The sequence below is a fragment of the Cherax quadricarinatus genome, chromosome 34 (assembly GCF_038502225.1).
Source record: "Cherax quadricarinatus isolate ZL_2023a chromosome 34, ASM3850222v1, whole genome shotgun sequence".
NCBI lineage: Eukaryota > Metazoa > Arthropoda > Malacostraca > Decapoda > Parastacidae > Cherax > Cherax quadricarinatus.
In genome coordinates, this window is record NC_091325.1 from 1212230 (window position 1) to 1229028 (window position 16799).

The 16799-nt window shown below is 46.7% G+C and overlaps 1 protein-coding gene across 1 annotated transcript in view; it reads left to right on the plus strand.

Moving 5' to 3' along the window:
• Positions 1-16097, plus strand: part of LOC128693707 (uncharacterized) — a 140701-nt gene extending 124604 nt beyond the window's left edge. The window contains exons 4-5 of the mRNA XM_070091076.1: positions 12866-13199; positions 13811-16097. Of these exons, the coding sequence (XP_069947177.1) occupies positions 12866-13199; positions 13811-14445 (969 nt within the window). The 3' untranslated portion in view covers positions 14446-16097. The remainder of the gene's footprint in view (positions 1-12865; positions 13200-13810) is intronic.
• Positions 16098-16799: the final 702 nt, after the last annotated feature.

Sequence of the window (16799 nt, forward strand, 5' to 3'; positions counted from 1 at the left end):
ACTGTCAGACAGTGACTGGTATTGTCTAGCAATGTCTGTCATTATCTGGCAGTGTCTGGCATAATCTGACACAGTCTGGTACTGTCTGGCACTGTCTGGCACTGTCTGGCACTGTCTGGCAGTATCTGGCAGTGTCTGGCAATGTCTATCAGTGTCTGTCAGTATCTGGCAGTGTCTGGTAGTGTCTGGCATTATCTGGCACTGTCTGGTACTGTGGCACTGTCTGGCACTGCCTGGTACTGTGGCACTGTCTGGTACTGTCTAGCAGTTTCTGTGTGTGTCTAGCAGTGTCTAGCACTGTATGGCACTGTCTAGCGTTGGTAGAGTCTGGAAGCATCTGGAACTGTCTGGCAGTATCTGGCACTAAACGGCACTGTCTGACAGTATCTGGCACTGAATGGCACTGTCTGGCACTGGTAGAGTCTGGCAGCATTTGGCACTGTTTGGCAGTGTCTGGCACTGTTTGGTAGTGTCTGGTGGTGTCTGGCACTGTCTGACAGTGTCAGGCACTGTCTGGCAGTCTCTGGCAGTGTCTGGTGTTGTCGGGCACTGTCTTGCAGTATCTGGTGATGTCTGGCACTGTCTGGCAGTGTTTGACAGTGTCTGGTGGTGTCTGGCGCTGTCTGGCAGTGTCTGGCAGTATCTGGTGGTGTCTGGCACTCTGGCAGTGTCCGGCAGTATCTGGTGGCGTCTGGCACTGTCTCGCTGTGCCACGCAGTGTCTGGCAGTGTCTGTCAGTGTCTGACAGGGTCTGGTGGTGTCTGGCATTGTCTGGCAGTGTCAAGCAATGTCTGGTGTTGTTTGGCAGTGTCTGTCAGTATCTGACAGTGTCTGGCAGTGTCTGGCATTATCTGGCACTGTCTGGCACTGCGGCACTGTCTGGTACTGTCTAGCAGTTTCTGTGAGTGTCTAGCAGTGTCTGGCACTGTATGGCACTGTCTGGCATTGGTAGAGTCTGGCAGCATCTGGCAATGTCTGGCAGTATCTGGCACTGGATGGCACTGTCTGGCACTGGTAGAGTGGCAGCATTTGGCACTGTTTGGCAGTGTCTGGCACTGTTTGGCATGTCTGGCAGTGTCAGGCAGTGTCTGGTGGTGTCTGGCACTGTCTGGCAGTGTCAGGCACTGTCTGGGAGTGTCAGGCACCGTCTGGCAGTGTCAGGCACTGTCTGGCAGTATCTGTCAACGTCTGGCAGTGTCTGGTGTTGTCTGGTGGTGTCTGGTGTTGTCTGGCAGTGTCTGGCAGTGTCTGGTGTTGTCTGGCACTGTCTGTCAATATCTGGTGGTGTCTGGCAGTGTCTGGCAGTATCTGACAGTGTCTGACAGTTTCTGGTGGTGCCTGGCACTGTCTGGCAGTGTCTGGCAGTATCTGGTGGCGTCTGGCACTGTCTGACTGTGTCATGCCGTGTCTGGCAGTGTCTGTCAGTGTCTGACAGTGTCTGGTGGTGTCTTGCACTGTCTGGTAGTGTCAAGCAGTGTCTGGTGTTGTTTGGCAGTGTCTGGCAGTATCTGGTGGCGTCTGGCACTGTCTGGAAGTGTCAGGCAGTGTCTGGTGTTGTTTGGCAGTGTCTGGCAGTGTCTTGTGGTGTTTGGCACTGTCTAGCAGTATTTAATGGCGTCTGACACTGTTTGGCAGTGTCTGACAGTGTCTGGTGGTGTCTGGCACTGTCTGGCAGTGTCAAGGCAGTGCCTGGCAGCGTCTGTCAGTGTCTGACAGTGTCAGGTGGTGTCTGGCACTGTCTGGCAGTGTCTGGCAGTATCTAGTGGTGTCTGGCACTGTCTGGTAGTGTCAGGCAGTGCCTGGCAGTGTCTGTCAGTGTCTGACAGTGTCAGGTGGTGTCTGGCACTGTCTGGCAGTGTCTGGCAGTATCTGGTGGCTTCTGACAGTGTCTGGCAGTGTCACGCAGTGTCTGGCAGTGTCTGGTGGTGTCTGGCTCTGTCTGGGAATATCTGGTGGTGTCTGGCAGTGTCTGACAGTGTCTGGTGGTGTCTAGCACTGTATGGCAGTGTCTGACAGTATCTGGTGATGTCTGGCACTGTCTGGCAATGTCAGACAGTGTCTGACAGTGTCTGGCAGTGTCAGGCAGTGTCTGGCAGTGTCCGTCAGTGGCAGTGCCAGGTGGTGTCTGGCACTGTCTGGCAGTATCTGCTGATGTCTGGCACTGTCTGGCAGTATCTGGTGATGTCTGCCACTGTCTTGGAGTATCTGGTGGTGCCTGGCACTGTCTGGCAGTATCTGGTGATGTCTGACACTGTCTGGCAGTATCTGGTGATGTCTGACACTGTCTGGCAGTATCTGGTGGTATCTGGCACTGTCTGGCAGAATCTAGTGGTGTCTGACACTGTCTGGCAGTATCTGGTGATGTCTGGCAATGTCTGACAGTATCTGGTGGTGTCTGACACTGTCTGGGAGTATCTGGTGGTGCCTGGCACTGTCTGGCAGTATCTGCTGATGTCTGGCACTGTCTGGCAGTATCTGGTGATGTCTGGCACTGTCTTGGAGTATCTGGTGGTGCCTGGCACTGTCTGGCAGTATCTGGTGATGTCTGACACTGTCTGGCAGTATCTGGTGATGTCTGACACTGTCTGGCAGTATCTGGTGGTATCTGGCACTGTCTGGCAGAATCTGGTGGTGTCTGACACTGTCTGGCAGTATCTGGTGATGTCTGGCACTGTCTGACAGTATCTGGTGGTGTCTGACACTGTCTGGCAGTATCTGGTGATGTCTGGCACTGTCTGACAGTATCTGGTGGTGTCTGACACTGTCTGGCAGTATCTGGTGGTGTCTGGCACTGTCTGGCAGTATATGGTGGTGTCTGGCAATGTCTGGCAGTATCTGGTGATGTATGGCACTGTCTGACAGTATCTGGTGATGTATGGCACTGTCTGGCACTGTCTGGCAGTATCTGGTGATGTCTGGCACTGTCTGGCAGTATCTGGTGATGTATGGCACTGTCTGGCACTGTCTGGCAGTATCTGGTGGTGCTGGCACTGTCTGGCAGTATCTGGTGGTGTCTGAGACTGTCTGGCAGTATCTGGTGATGTCTGACACTGTCTGGCAATGTCTGGCAGTATCTGGTGGTGTCTGGCACTGTCTGGCACTGTCTGGCAGTATCTGGTGGTGTCTGGCACTGTCTGGCACTGTCTGGCACTGTCTGGCACTGTCTGGCACTGTCTGGCAGTATCTGGTGGTGTCTGAGACTGTCTGGCAGTATCTGGTGGTATCTGGCACTGTCTGGCAATGTCTGGCAGTATCTGGTGGTGTCTGGCATTGTCTGGCACTGTCTGGCAGTATCTGGTGGTGTCTGAGACTGTCTGGCAGTATCTGGCACTGTCTGGCAATGTCTGGCAGTATCTGGTGGTGTCTGGCACTGTCTGGCACTGTCTGGCAGTATCTGGTGGTGTCTGGCACTGTCTGGCACTGTCTGGCACTGTCTGGCAGTATCTGGTGGTGTCTGAGACTGTCTGGCAGTATCTGGTGGTATCTGGCACTGTCTGGCAATGTCTGGCAGTATCTGGTGGTGTCTGGCACTGTCTGGCACTGTCTGGCAGTATCTGGTGATGTCTGGCACTGTCTGGCAGTATCTGGTGATGTATGGCACTGTCTGGCACTGTCTGGCAGTATCTGGTGGTGCTGGCACTGTCTGGCAGTATCTGGTGGTGTCTGAGACTGTCTGGCAGTATCTGGTGATGTCTGACACTGTCTGGCAATGTCTGGCAGTATCTGGTGGTGTCTGGCACTGTCTGGCACTGTCTGGCAGTATCTGGTGGTGTCTGGCACTGTCTGGCACTGTCTGGCACTGTCTGGCACTGTCTGGCAGTATCTGGTGGTGTGTGAGACTGTCTGGCAGTATCTGGCACTGTCTGGCAGTATCTGGTGGTATCTGGCACTGTCTGGCACTGTCTGGCAGTATCTGGTGGTGTCTGAGACTGTCTGGCAGTATCTGGTGGCATCTGGCACTGTCTGGCACTGTCTGGCAGTATCTGGTGGTGTCTGGCACAGTCTGGCACTGTCTGGCAGTATCTGGTGATGTCTGACACTGTCTGGCAGTATCTGGTGATGTATGGCACTGTCTGGCAGTATCTGGTGATGTCTGACACTGTCTGGCAGTATCTGGTGATGTATGGCACTGTCTGGCACTGTCTGGCAGTATCTGGTGATGTATGGCACTGTCTGGCACTGTCTGGCACTGTCTGGCAGTATCTGGTGATGTCTGGCACTGTCTGGCAGCTCCTCAAATGGCCCACCTTCCCTTGACAATCAATACCTCGCAACTGCTTGTTAGGTGCACCTGTCTGGTTTGGTGCACCTGCGATGTTAGGTGCACTTGTCTGGTTAGGTGCACGTGTCTAGTTGGGTGTACCTGAGTGGTTAGGTGTACCTGTTTGGTTAGGTGTACCTGTTTGGTTTTGTGCACCTGGGTAGTTACCCGCACGTGAGACTTAGGTTCACCTGGTAGTTAGGTACACCTGGAAGTTAGGTGCACCTGTTAGTTAGATGCACCTGAAACTTAGGTTCACCTGGTAGTTAGGTGCACCTGGTAGTTAGGTGCACCAAAGACTTAGGGTCACCTGGCAGTTAGGTGCACCTGGTAGTTAGGTGCACCTGGTAGTTAGGTGCACCTGGTAGTTAGGTGCACCTGGTAGTTAGGTGCACCTGGTAGTTAGGTGCACCTGGTAGTTAGGTCCGGGTAATTAAAACGAACTGATACCTGTGTTTATTTTGGTATGTTCCTTATAATGGGTCGGTGCTGTTTCTTATAATGGGGTTCTTGTGATGGGAAGGGGAAGGTAATGGGGTTCTTGTGATGGGTAGGGGAGGATGATGGGGTTCTAGTGATGGGAAGGGGGAGGTAATGGGGTTCTAGTGATGGGTAAGGGAAGGTAATGGGGTTCTAGTGATGGGTAGAGGAAGGTAATGAGGTTCTAGTGATGGGTAGGGGAAGGTAATGGGGTTCTTGTGATGGGTAGGGGAAGGTAATGGGGTTCTTGTGATGGGTAGGGGAAGGTAATGGGGTTCTTGTGATGGGTAGGGGAGGATGATGGGGTTCTAGTGATGGGAAGGGGGAGGTAATGGGGTTCTAGTGATGGGTAAGGGAAGGTAATGGGGTTCTTGTGATGGGTAGAGGAAGGTAATGGGGTTCTTGTGATGGGTAGGGGAAGGTAATGGGGTTCTTGTGATGGGTAGGGGAAGGTAATGGGGTTCTTGTGATGGGTAGGGGAAGGTAATGGCGTTCTTGTGATGGGTAGGGGAAGGTAATGGGGTTCTTGTGATGGGTAGGGGAAGATAATGGGGTTCTTGTGATGGGTAGGGGAAGGTAATGGGGTTCTTGTGATGGGTAGGGGAAGGTAATGGGGTTCTTGTGATGGGTAGGGGAAGGTAATGGGGTTCTAGTGATGGGTAAGGGAAGGTAATGGGGTTCTAGTGATGGGTAAGGGAAGGTAATGGGGTTCTAGTGATGGGTAGGGGAAGGTAATGGGGTTCTAGTGATGGGTAGGGGAGGGTAATGGTGTTCTAGTGATGGGTAAGGAAAGGTAATGGGGTTATAGTAATGGGTAGGGGAAGGTAATGGGGTTCTAGTGATGGGTAGGGGAAGGTAATGGGGTTCTAGTGATGGGTAGGGGAGGGTAATGGTGTTCTAGTGATGGGTAAGGAAAGGTAATGGGGTTATAGTAATGGGTAGGGGAAGGTAATGGGGTTCTAGTGATGGGTAGGGGAAGGTAATGGGATTCTAGTGATGGGTAGGGGAGGGTAATGGTGTTCTAGTGATGGGTAAGGAAAGGTAATGGGGTTATAGTTATGGGTAGGGGAAGGTAATGGGGTTCTAGTGATGGGTAGGGGAAGGTAATGGGGTTCTAGTGATGGGTAGGGGAGGGTAATGGTGTTCTAGTGATGGGTAAGGAAAGGTAATGGGGTTATAGTAATGGGTAGGGGAAGGTAATGGGGTTCTAGTGATGGGTAGGGGAAAGTAATGGGATTCTAGTGATGGGTAGGGGAAGGTAATGGGGTTCTAGTGATGGGTAAGGGAAGGTAATGGGGTTCTAGTGATGGGTAAGGGAAGGTAATGGGGTTCTAGTGATGGGTAAGGGAAGGTAATGGGGTTCTAGTGATGAGTAGGGGGAGGTAATGGGGTCCTAGTGATAGGTAGTGGAAGGTAATGGGGTTCTAGTGATGGGTAGGGGAAGGTAATGGGGTTCTAGTGATGGGTAGGGGAAAGTAATGGGGTTCTAGTGATGAGTAAGGGAAGGTAATGGGGTTATAGTGAAGGGTAGGGGAAAGTAATGGGGTTCTAGTGATGGGTAAGAGAAGGTAATGGGGTTCTAGTGATGGGTAAGGGAAGTTAATCGGGTTCTAGTGATGGGTAGGGGAGGGTAATGGGGTTCTAGTGATTGGTAAGGAAAGGTAATGGGGTTATAGTAATGGGTAGGGGAAGGTAATGGGTACTAGTGATGGGTAGGGGAAGGTAATGGGGTTCTAGTGATGGGTAGAGGAAGGCAATGGGGTTCTAGTGATGGGTAAGGGAAGGTAATGTGGTTCTAGTGATGGGTAAGGGAAGGTAATGGGTTCTAGTGATGGGTAAGGGAAGGTAATGGGGTTCTAGTGATGGGTAGAGGAAGGTAATGGGGTTCTAGTGATGGGTAGGGGAAGGTAATGGGGTTCTAGTGATAAGTAGGGGAAGGTAATGGGGTTCTAGTGATGGTTAGGGGAAGGTAATGGGGTTCTAGTGATGGGTAGGGGAAGGTAATGGGGTTCTAGTGATGGGTAGGGAAAGGTAATGGGTTCTAGTGATGGGTAAGGGAAGGTAATGGAATTCTAGTGATGGGTAGGGGAAGGTAATGGGGTCTAGTGATGGGTAGGGGAAGGTAATTTGGTTCTAGCGATGGGTAGGGAAGGTAATGGGGTTCTAGTGATGGGTAAGGGAAGTTAATGGAGTTCTAGTGATGGGTAAGGGAAGGTAATGGGGTTCTAGTGATGGGTATGGGGGAAGTAATGGGGTTCTAGTGATAGGTAGGGGAAGGTAATGGGGTTCTAATGATGGGTAGGGGAAGGTAATGAGGTTCTAGTGATGGGTAAGGGAAGGTAATGGGGTTCTAGTGATGGGTATGGGGAGGTAATGGGGTTCTAGTGATTGGTAGGGGAAGGTAATGGGGTTCTAGTGATGGGTAAGGGAAGGTAATGGGGTTCTAGTGATGGGTAAGGGAAGTTAATGGGGTTCTAGCGATGGGTAGGGGAGGGTAATGGGGTTCTAGTGATGGATAAGGAAAGGTAATGGGGTTACACTAATGCGTAGGAGAAGGTAATGGGGTATTAATGATGGGTAGGGGAAGGTAATGGGGTTCTAGTGATGGGTAGGGGAAGGTAATGGGGTTCTAGTGATGGGTAAGGGAAGGTAATGGGGTTCTAGTGATGGGTAAGGGAAGGTAATGGGGTTCTAGTGATGAGTAAGGGAAAGTAATGGGGTTCTAGTGATGGGTAGGGGAATGTAATGGGGTTCTAGTGATGGGTAGGGGAAGGTAATGGGGTTCTAGTGATGAGTAGGGGAAGGTAATATGGTTCTAGCGATGGGTAGGGGAAGGTTATGGGGTTCTAGTGATGGGTAGGGGAAGGTAATGGGGTTCTAGTGATGGGTAAGGGAAGGTAATGGGGTTCTAGTGATGGGTAAGGGAAGGTAATGGGATTCTAGTGATGGGAAGGGGAAGGTAATGATGTTCTAGTGATGGGTAGGGGAAGGTAATGGGTTTCTAGTGATGGGTAAGGTGTAGACAGCCTGTACTGTCTGCACAGACAGCCCACGCTGTCTGCCAGCTTAGTTCATATTTCGCGCCACTCAGGTGCTGCCATCTATAGGCCTTGCCACTTCAGTATGCCCAGACTTGCCTCTCTCTCACTCACACAGCGGCCTAGCAGGAAGACACAAGTACCCCCAGCTCTCTCTCGTGGGCATGGCCCTGCCCGGGCCATGCCTCCGAAAGAAGACTTATCATTAACCACCCGCTTGCAGCACCTACCAAATAATCCCGTTATAAAGGGAAAATAATGGGGTTCTAGTGATGGGTAAGGGAAGTTAATGGGGTTCTAGTGAAGGGTAAGGGAAGGTAATGGGGTTATAGTAATGGGTAGGGGAAGGTAATGGGCTTCTAGTGATGGGTAAGGGAAGGTAATGGGGTTATAGTAATGAGTAGGGGAAGGTAATGGGGTTCTAGTGATGGGTAGGGAAAGGTAATGGGGTTCTAGTGATGTATAAGGGAAGGTAATGGGGTTCTAGTGATGGATAGGGGAAGGTAATGGGGTTCTAGTGATGGGTAAGGGAAGTTAATGGGGTTCTAGTGATGGGTAAGGGAAGTTAATGGGGTTCTAGTGATAGGTAAGGGAAGGTAATGGGGTACTAGTGATGGGTAAGGAAAGGTAATGGGGTTCTAGTGATAGGTAAGGGAAGGTAATGGGGTTCTAGTTATGGGTAAGGGATGGTAATGGGGTTGATGTGATGGGAAGGGGAAGGTAATGGGGTTCTAGTGATGGTTAGGGGAAGGTAATGGGGTTCTATTGATGGGTAGGGGAAGATAATTCGGTTCTAGTGATGGGTAGGGGAAGGTAATGGGGTTCTAGTGATGGGTAGGGGAAGGTAATGTGGTTCTAATGATGGGTAATGAAGGTAATGGGATTCTGGTGATAGGTAGGGGAAGGTAATGGGGTTCTAGTGATGGGTAGGGTAAGGTAATGGGGTTCTAGCGATGGGTAATGGAAGGTAATGGGGTTCTAGTGATGGGTAAGGGAAGTTAATGGGGTTCTAGTGATGGGTAAGGGAAGGTAATGGGATTCTAGTTATGGGTAAGGGAAGGTAATGGGGTTCTAGTGATGGGTAAGGGAAGGTAATGGAGTTCTAATGATGGGTAAGGGAAGGTAATGGGGTGCTAGTGATGGGTAAGGGAAGGTAATGGGGTTCTAGTGGTGGGTAAGGGAAGGTAATAGGGTTCTAGTGATGGGAAGGGAAAAGTAATGGGGTTCTAGTGATGGGTAGGGGAAGGTAATGGGGTTCTAGTGATGGGTAAGGGAAGGTAATGGGGTTCTAGTGATGGGTAAGGGAAGGCAATGGGTTTCTAGTAATGGGTAAGGGAAGGTAATGGGGTTCTAGTGATATACAAGGGAAGGTAATGGGGTTCTAGTGATGGGTAAGGGAAGGTAATGGGGTTCTAGTGATGGGTAAGGAAAGGTAATGGGGTTCTAGTGATGGGTAAGGGAAGGTAATGGGGTTCTAGTGATGGGTAAGGGAAGGTAATGGGGTTCTAGTGATGGGTAAGGGAAGGTAATGGGGTTCTAGGGATGGGTAAGGGAAGGTAATGGGGTTCTAGTGATGGGTAAGGGAAGGTAATGGGGTTCTAGGGATGGGTAAGGGAAGGTAATGGGGTTCTAGGGATGGGTAAGGGAAGGTAATGGAGTTCTAGTGATGGGTAAGGGAAGGTAATGGGGTTCTAGTGATGGGTAAGGGAAGGTAATGGGGTTCTAGTTATGGGTAAGGGAAGGTAATGGGGTACTAGGGATGGGTAAGGGAAGGTAATGGGGTTCTAGTGATGGGTAAGGGAAGGTAATGGGGTTCTAGGGATGGGTAAGGGAAGGTAATGGGGTTCTAGGGATGGGTAAGGGAAGGTAATGGGGTTCTAGTGATGGGTAAGGGAAGGTAATGGGGTTCTAGGGATGGGTAAGGGAAGGTAATGGGGTTCTAGGGATGGGTAAGGGAAGGTAATGGGGTTCTAGGGATGGGCAAGGGAAGGTAATGGGGTTCTAGGGATGGGTAAGGGAAGGTAATGGGGTACTAGGGATGGGTAAGGGAAGGTAATGGGATTCTAGGGATGGGTAAGGGAAGGTAATGGGGTTCTAGGGATGGGCAAGGGAAGGTAATGGGGTTCTAGGGATGGGTAAGGGAAGGTAATGGGGTTCTAGGGATGGGCAAGGGAAGGTAATGGGGTTCTAGGGATGGGTAAGGGAAGGTAATGGGGTTCTAGGGATGGGCAAGGGAAGGTAATGGGGTTCTAGTGATGGGTAAGGGAAGGTAATGGGGTTCTAGGGATGGGTAAGGGAAGGTAATGGGGTTCTAGGGATGGGTAAGGGAAGGTAATGGGGTTCTAGGGATGGGTAAGGGAAGGTAATGGGGTTCTAGGGATGGGTAAGGGAAAGTAATGGGGTTCTAGGGATGGGCAAGGGAAGGTAATGGGGTTCTAGGGAGGGGTAAGGGAAGGTAATGGGGTTCTAGGGATGGGTAAGGGAAGGTAATGGGGTTCTAGCGATGGGTAAGGGAAGGTATTGGGGTTCTAGGGATGGGTAAGGGAAGGTAATGGGGTTCTAGGATGAGTAAGGGAAGGTAATGGGGTTCTAGGGATGGGTAAGGGAAGGTAATGGGGTTCTAGGGATGAGTAAGGGAAGGTAATGGGATTCTAGGGATGGGTAAGGGAAGGTAATGGGGTTCTAGGGATGGGCAAGGGAAGGTAATGGGGTTCTAGGGATGAGTAAGGGAAGGTAATGGGATTCTAGGGATGGGTAAGGGAAGGTAATGGGGTTCTAGGGATGGGCAAGGGAAGGTAATGGGGTTCTAGGGATGAGTAAGGGAAGGTAATGGGATTCTAGGGATGGGTAAGGGAAGGTAATGGGGTTCTAGGGATGGGCAAGGGAAGGTAATGGGGTTCTAGGGATGAGTAAGGGAAGGTAATGGGATTCTAGGGATGGGTAAGAGAAGGTAATGGGGTTCTAGGGATGGGCAAGGGAAGGTAATGGGGTTCTAGGGATGAGTAAGGGAAGGTAATGGGGTTCTAGGGATGGGCAAGGGAAGGTAATGGGGTTCTAGGGATGGGCAAGGGAAGGTAATGGGGTTCTAGGGATGGGCAAGGGAAGGTAATGGGGTTCTAGGGATGGGCAAGGGAAGGTAATGGGGTTCTAGGGATTGGCAAGGGAAGGTAATGGGGTTCTAGGGATGGGCAAGGGAAGGTAATGGGGTTCTAGGGATGGGCAAGGGAAGGTAATGGGGTTCTAGGGATGGGCAAGGGAAGGTAATGGGGTTCTAGGGATGGGCAAGGGAAGGTAATGGGGTTCTAGGGATGGGCAAGGGAAGGTAATGGGGTTCTAGGGATGGGCAAGGGAAGGTAATGGGGTTCTAGGGATGGGCAAGGGAAGGTAATGGGGTTCTAGGGATGGGTAAGGGAAGGTAATGGGGTTCTAGGGATGGGTAAGGGGCGGGGTACAAGGTCGTGTAGAGCTTTACATCATTTATCACTTACTGTCGTCTACAACCAACCTCACTAATTTTCTCCCTTCTTCCCAGACTTAGATAATCTTATGTAAAAACGTGTCAAACCCGTATGGGTCACACAACACTGACATCCCCTGAGGACACTTTAGTATTGACAGCCTGATCAACGAGGCTCTTGCTGATAGCTTTACTAAACAGTTTTCATTTTTTTTTTTTTTTGAGAAGCCATAGGTCCTCAAGCCTGTTAAATCTTATTCCCCTTTATGTACACTAAATAGTCCTATTTTCTCATCATCATCATTGAGGTAATTCCTGTTTTTACATTAATATCAGACAGAATAATTGACAAAAGCTTCTTTCATGACTCAAAATGTAGTTCAGACTAATTCCGACTTCTTCGATCACCTCTAGCATTACTGTTTCAGTAGAGTCGAAGCCAATTTTCCAAGTCTCAGAATCCATGCCAATGTTTGACTTGTTATAATGGGTTTGGTGTGTGCACTATGGGCCAGGAATGTAGCTGTCACATGAAGTGAAAGGAGACCCATTCATGGGAAGCTCTAAACCCTCACACATCCCACAGTACTTACTCGGCTTTCAAGGTCTTTTAACATTACTTTCGCTTTCATCAGTCTTCTTATTAGATACATATGTTGTAAAATATGCGTAACAGCCGCTATGAAAAAATAGTAAACTTACAAGTGCTTTCATGATTTCTCACATTATCAGGAACTGTTCCTTGATAATGTTTTTTTCACAGTGGTTGATTTGCATATTGTGATAATCACCTGTTTACTGTGATCTTATTGCACTATAAAATATATTATTATTCTATTTTTGGAAAGTGCTGACATATAGCACTTTCCCAGGTCATATAGCACCTGGGAATGAATGGTAATCACAGGTGACCAAAAGCTGCAGAGGCAGGTCAGTGGAAGGCCTCAATCAGGTGGCCAAAAGCTGCAGCGGCAGATCATCATACGACTAAGACCTATGTCAACATTATTATTTCAATCACAACTAAGCGCTAAACCTACAAGGATCATACAGCCCCTACGTCAGAAAACACTTGGTCCTTTTTTTTCTGTTGAGTGTTACCTAACCTAACCCCTCAGAGGGTAGTTAGAACCATGAATATCACACAAGTCAGTACTGTCCTGTCTGGCTTCTCCTAGACTGTACACACACAGGAATATATCACATTCTTGATTAAAATTGTTAACCATGGAAAAGCACTAAACCCACATGGATCATACAGTGGAGTATATTATTATACTGCACACACAAAAGGCACTGAATGTTACATATTATACTGTAGAGTAGTTACAAAAAGCACTGAACCCCTATGGGTCATGCTGTGCTGTATATCATTATACACTACTCAAAAAAAAATACTGTACCCAAATGGATATATGGCTTAAATTATCCAAATTTTTACTGAAATCTTTCCTGTTAACATCAGAAGATTATTTACAGTTTTTCAAGATGCCTTTTGTTTTGGTTTGGTGTAAGATCCCTAAATTGAAAATCAACCATAATATTTTTGTTCATGTGGTATGTTTATTTTAGCTATTATTAGTCTTCACTTGTTTATGCACACTGCAGTGAGTGTCTTCTTCTACCCAGAACTCCATCCGCCACAACCTCTCCCTCAACAAGTGCTTCCTCAAGGTGCCTCGGAATAAAGATGAACCTGGTAAAGGCGGCTTCTGGAGACTCGATCCCGAGTATGCCGAGTCTCTCGTGGATGGAGTGTTTAAGAAGCGTCGTCCAGCTCGACCTACACTTCCTCCTCCCTCAAAATCAAAGAAGAACAGGCGATTACCCACTCAGAACCAGCAACAAGTGTTAACGCAACCACTGGGTATAAAAGTTGTAGTTCAGCCAGCACAGGCAGCGTTCATGCCGCCCCCCACCAATAAACCTCCTCCACGCCCTAACCTGCACTTTAACCCTGAAGGTCAGTTGATGCCACATTATTACTCTCATAGGGAAGTGCAAAATTCTTAAGGGTAATGCAGTATCTGGGGAATGGCGGATAATTAGATTTGATCTCAGGAAGGGTAGGGTAGCTTCAATTCTATGGATCAGGAACCCATCACCAGTATCAAAGGACTACAAGGCCACAGCTATGGAAGGTGTATAGACAATGTTAATAATGTTGGTATAGGGTATTGACAAAATAAAATGCAACTACCATATACAGAATGACATTTAATCTTCAACGCTTATAAATGCTACTTTAGGCAATTATTTATTCAGAGAAAAAATTGAGTTCAAGTTTAATTCTGTAAACCAATGTAATTCAAATACTATATATGTTGAATTATATTTTTATGAGACAAAAAATACTAAGATGTACATGTAGTCTTTTGTAAACAAATTATTATAATGCAATTATTCACAATGACATACAAGGTGAGATAATGTAGTCTGGCTCTATTAGCTATTTCTTTTTTTTTTTTACAAGTGGAGACTACTTTCTGAATGTTAATATTTTAAGCTCTTCAGCCTATATTTTCAAATGTTTAGATAAGAATTTTTTTATTCATGTTAAACTAAATTTTTCAGGTGTCGAAGTGGAAGAAGAATTGGTGTGGTCCACACTACTTGGGGAGGAAGTCCACGATGACTCCTGGCCATGTAGAGCCCAAGAATTAGTGACGGATCTTGGTCAGACTGGTGATCCATCTACCTACCCCACCACAATAACAACCAACACTTCTACGCAACATCATCACCAGCACCACCATCACCAAAATCTCCATGATCATCATCTTCACCCATGTGACCATCAAAGTCCTCATCACCATCAGATTGTCACCATCACCACCTCCACCAACACACCTCCAACATTACCATCACTGGAACTCAGTCCCGCATCACTTGGGGTAGAGGAGGACCTTTTCACCAGTCCCGAATATTCTGAGGCATCTAATGATGATGCAGAGTCTCTAACTTCTTCCCTTGACATCAACAATAGTGGAAATTGGAACAAAGGAGGGTATGGAGAGCTTCCGTCCATGAACACATTTTGCAGTAGTTTAACACAGCTTACACCCCTGGAACCATCTGCTGCACCAGTGTTAGTGCAAGATGCTCACGCATGCTGGGGTTCTGACTCAGGATGGGATGAAGCCAAGACTTTATCCTTGCTTGATGCTAATCTTGACTTAGATAACCTTATAGACTTGGATGGTTTGTAAAATAGCCAAATGTGTTTAGTTATGCTGAAAACTGGATAAAACTATGAATATAGTGTATAGAAGGTTAGAATAACTGTATTGTCAGCAAAGTGAGCACTAGTTACAGTATAACATTTTAACTGTTTATGTAAAGTGAGCACCTGAACTTATGAATTTAAAATCAGGTAACTTGGATTAAACTTATAGAATGCTTTTATAGTAAAGTTCCTGATAAGTTTTGTAAGTTAGTCCTTTTAATTTTGCAGAAAGTTTTACAAAATCAGCAATTCTTTACTCGTTCTTAACTCACCAGGACTCATCAGAACTAGTCAGAACAATCTAGTCATATCCTTATTCTTGACTGTGTTCAAAGTGGAATTATCTTGAAGATACAAAGTAAGAATCCCTCTTATACATTCATACATTACATTGTGTATACTGGTTATAATAATCTCCTTGTATTATTATAATATTCGAGGGGGGAATGCTAAGCTCTTAGCATTCATACAGCACCTAGATAATGGGAATTAATCAGGTTAGATCCAAGGATAGCTCCAATTTCTTGAGTCAAGAGCCCTTCACCAGAATGAAGGCACACCTTCTGAAGGGTCATTGTGTAAAGTGTGCCGAGTGAATGAGAGCCCAAGGTGTTACTCCACCTTGGGTGTTCTTGGGAAGTCCTGAATTCGTCGTGCCATAGCCTGAGCATTAAGGAGAATGTTCATAGTTCTCTTGAGCTTGAAATAATACTGCTAATAAAATGCACAAAGCAAATAACTTTAGCACTCACGGTACTTTTAAAATAAACTGTTTGCGTTCCACATAAGCTATAACACTTGGTCCAAATGTTGATAGGAATAATATAAAGAGAATTCTCTTGACCAAAATGTGACAATAAACAAAACAGTTCCTGTATGCATTCTTATACGGTAACATGTAAACGAAAAAGAATTCTTCTAAATTAATTTAGTTAAATACTTAAAACTAGTTTGATAAGTGTCTTTTGCGCCATGTTTGTGAATGTATATAGTCGTGTTTGCTATGGCATTTACCCTATACTTAATCTAGTCACCTATCAAATTATTTTATCTTTTGAAAATTAGAGCATACTGTACTGTACTTCATTATATACAGTACAGTACACGTACTTCTAAGGCCATAGATGTCATATAGTTTGTGTAACTTCTCGTAAAATTAACATTTTAGTGTTATTGTCCAACTTGCCGTCCCATGCTGTGAGGCGCCCAGACCCTGCACTCCGTCCAGTCTATATCCATCCAGGTCCGACAAGAGAACCCTACTCTCCGTCCCTCGGTTCCTGGAAAGTGTGCTTGTGAGTTTGTCTGTGTCTGAACTGTACTGCTTCCATGAGACTGCCCTCTGAGTGAACATCTTTGTTTGAGAGCCTTCTTAATGAAGGCAATTTGAGAGAAAGCTTTCTTTTGAATGTGACTCCTTCTAAGCATATACCTTGGGAATATCTACCAAATTATGAACACTTTCATTAGAGAAGAGTGGCAGCTCTCACACTGAAGGTATGAACTATGTGTAGTATTCCTCTACATTAATTATGTATACGGACTATGTACGTTTATATAGGAACTGGAACGTCTTGTATGGTACAATAATTTACTCTTATTTTTTACCATGAATAATAATAATAATAATAATAATAATAACATGTATAGTCCCTTTATATAAAGGGAAAGGGGACAAAAGAGACTGTAAAAATTATAGAGGAATAAGCTTATTGAGTATACCAGGAAAAGTGTATGGTAGGGTTATAATTGAAAGAATTAGAGGTAAGACAGAATGTAGGATTGTGGATGAGCAAGGAGGTTTCAGAGTGGGTAGGGGATGTGTAGATCAAGTGTTTACATTGAAGCATATATGTGAACAGTATTTAGATAAAGGTAGGGAAGTTTTTATTGCATTTATGGATTTAGAAAAGGCATATGATAGAGTGGATAGAGGAGCAATGTGGCAGATGTTGCAAGTATATGGAATAGGTGGTAAGTTATTAAATGCTGTAAAGAGTTTTTATGAGGATAGTGAGGCTCAGGTTAGGGTGTGTAGAAGAGAGGGAGACTACTTCCCGGTAAAAGTAGGTCTTAGACAGGGATGTGTAATGTCACCATGGTTGTTTAATATATTTATAGATGGGGTTGTAAAGGAAGTAAATGCTAGGGTGTTCGGGAGAGGGGTGGGATTAAATTTTGGGGAATCAAATTCAAAATGGGAATTGACACAGTTACTTTTTGCTGATGATACTGTGCTTATGGGAGATTCTAAAGAAAAATTGCAAAGGTTAGTGGATGAGTTTGGGAATGTGTGTAAAGGTAGAAAGTTGAAAGTGAACATAGAAAAGAGTAAGG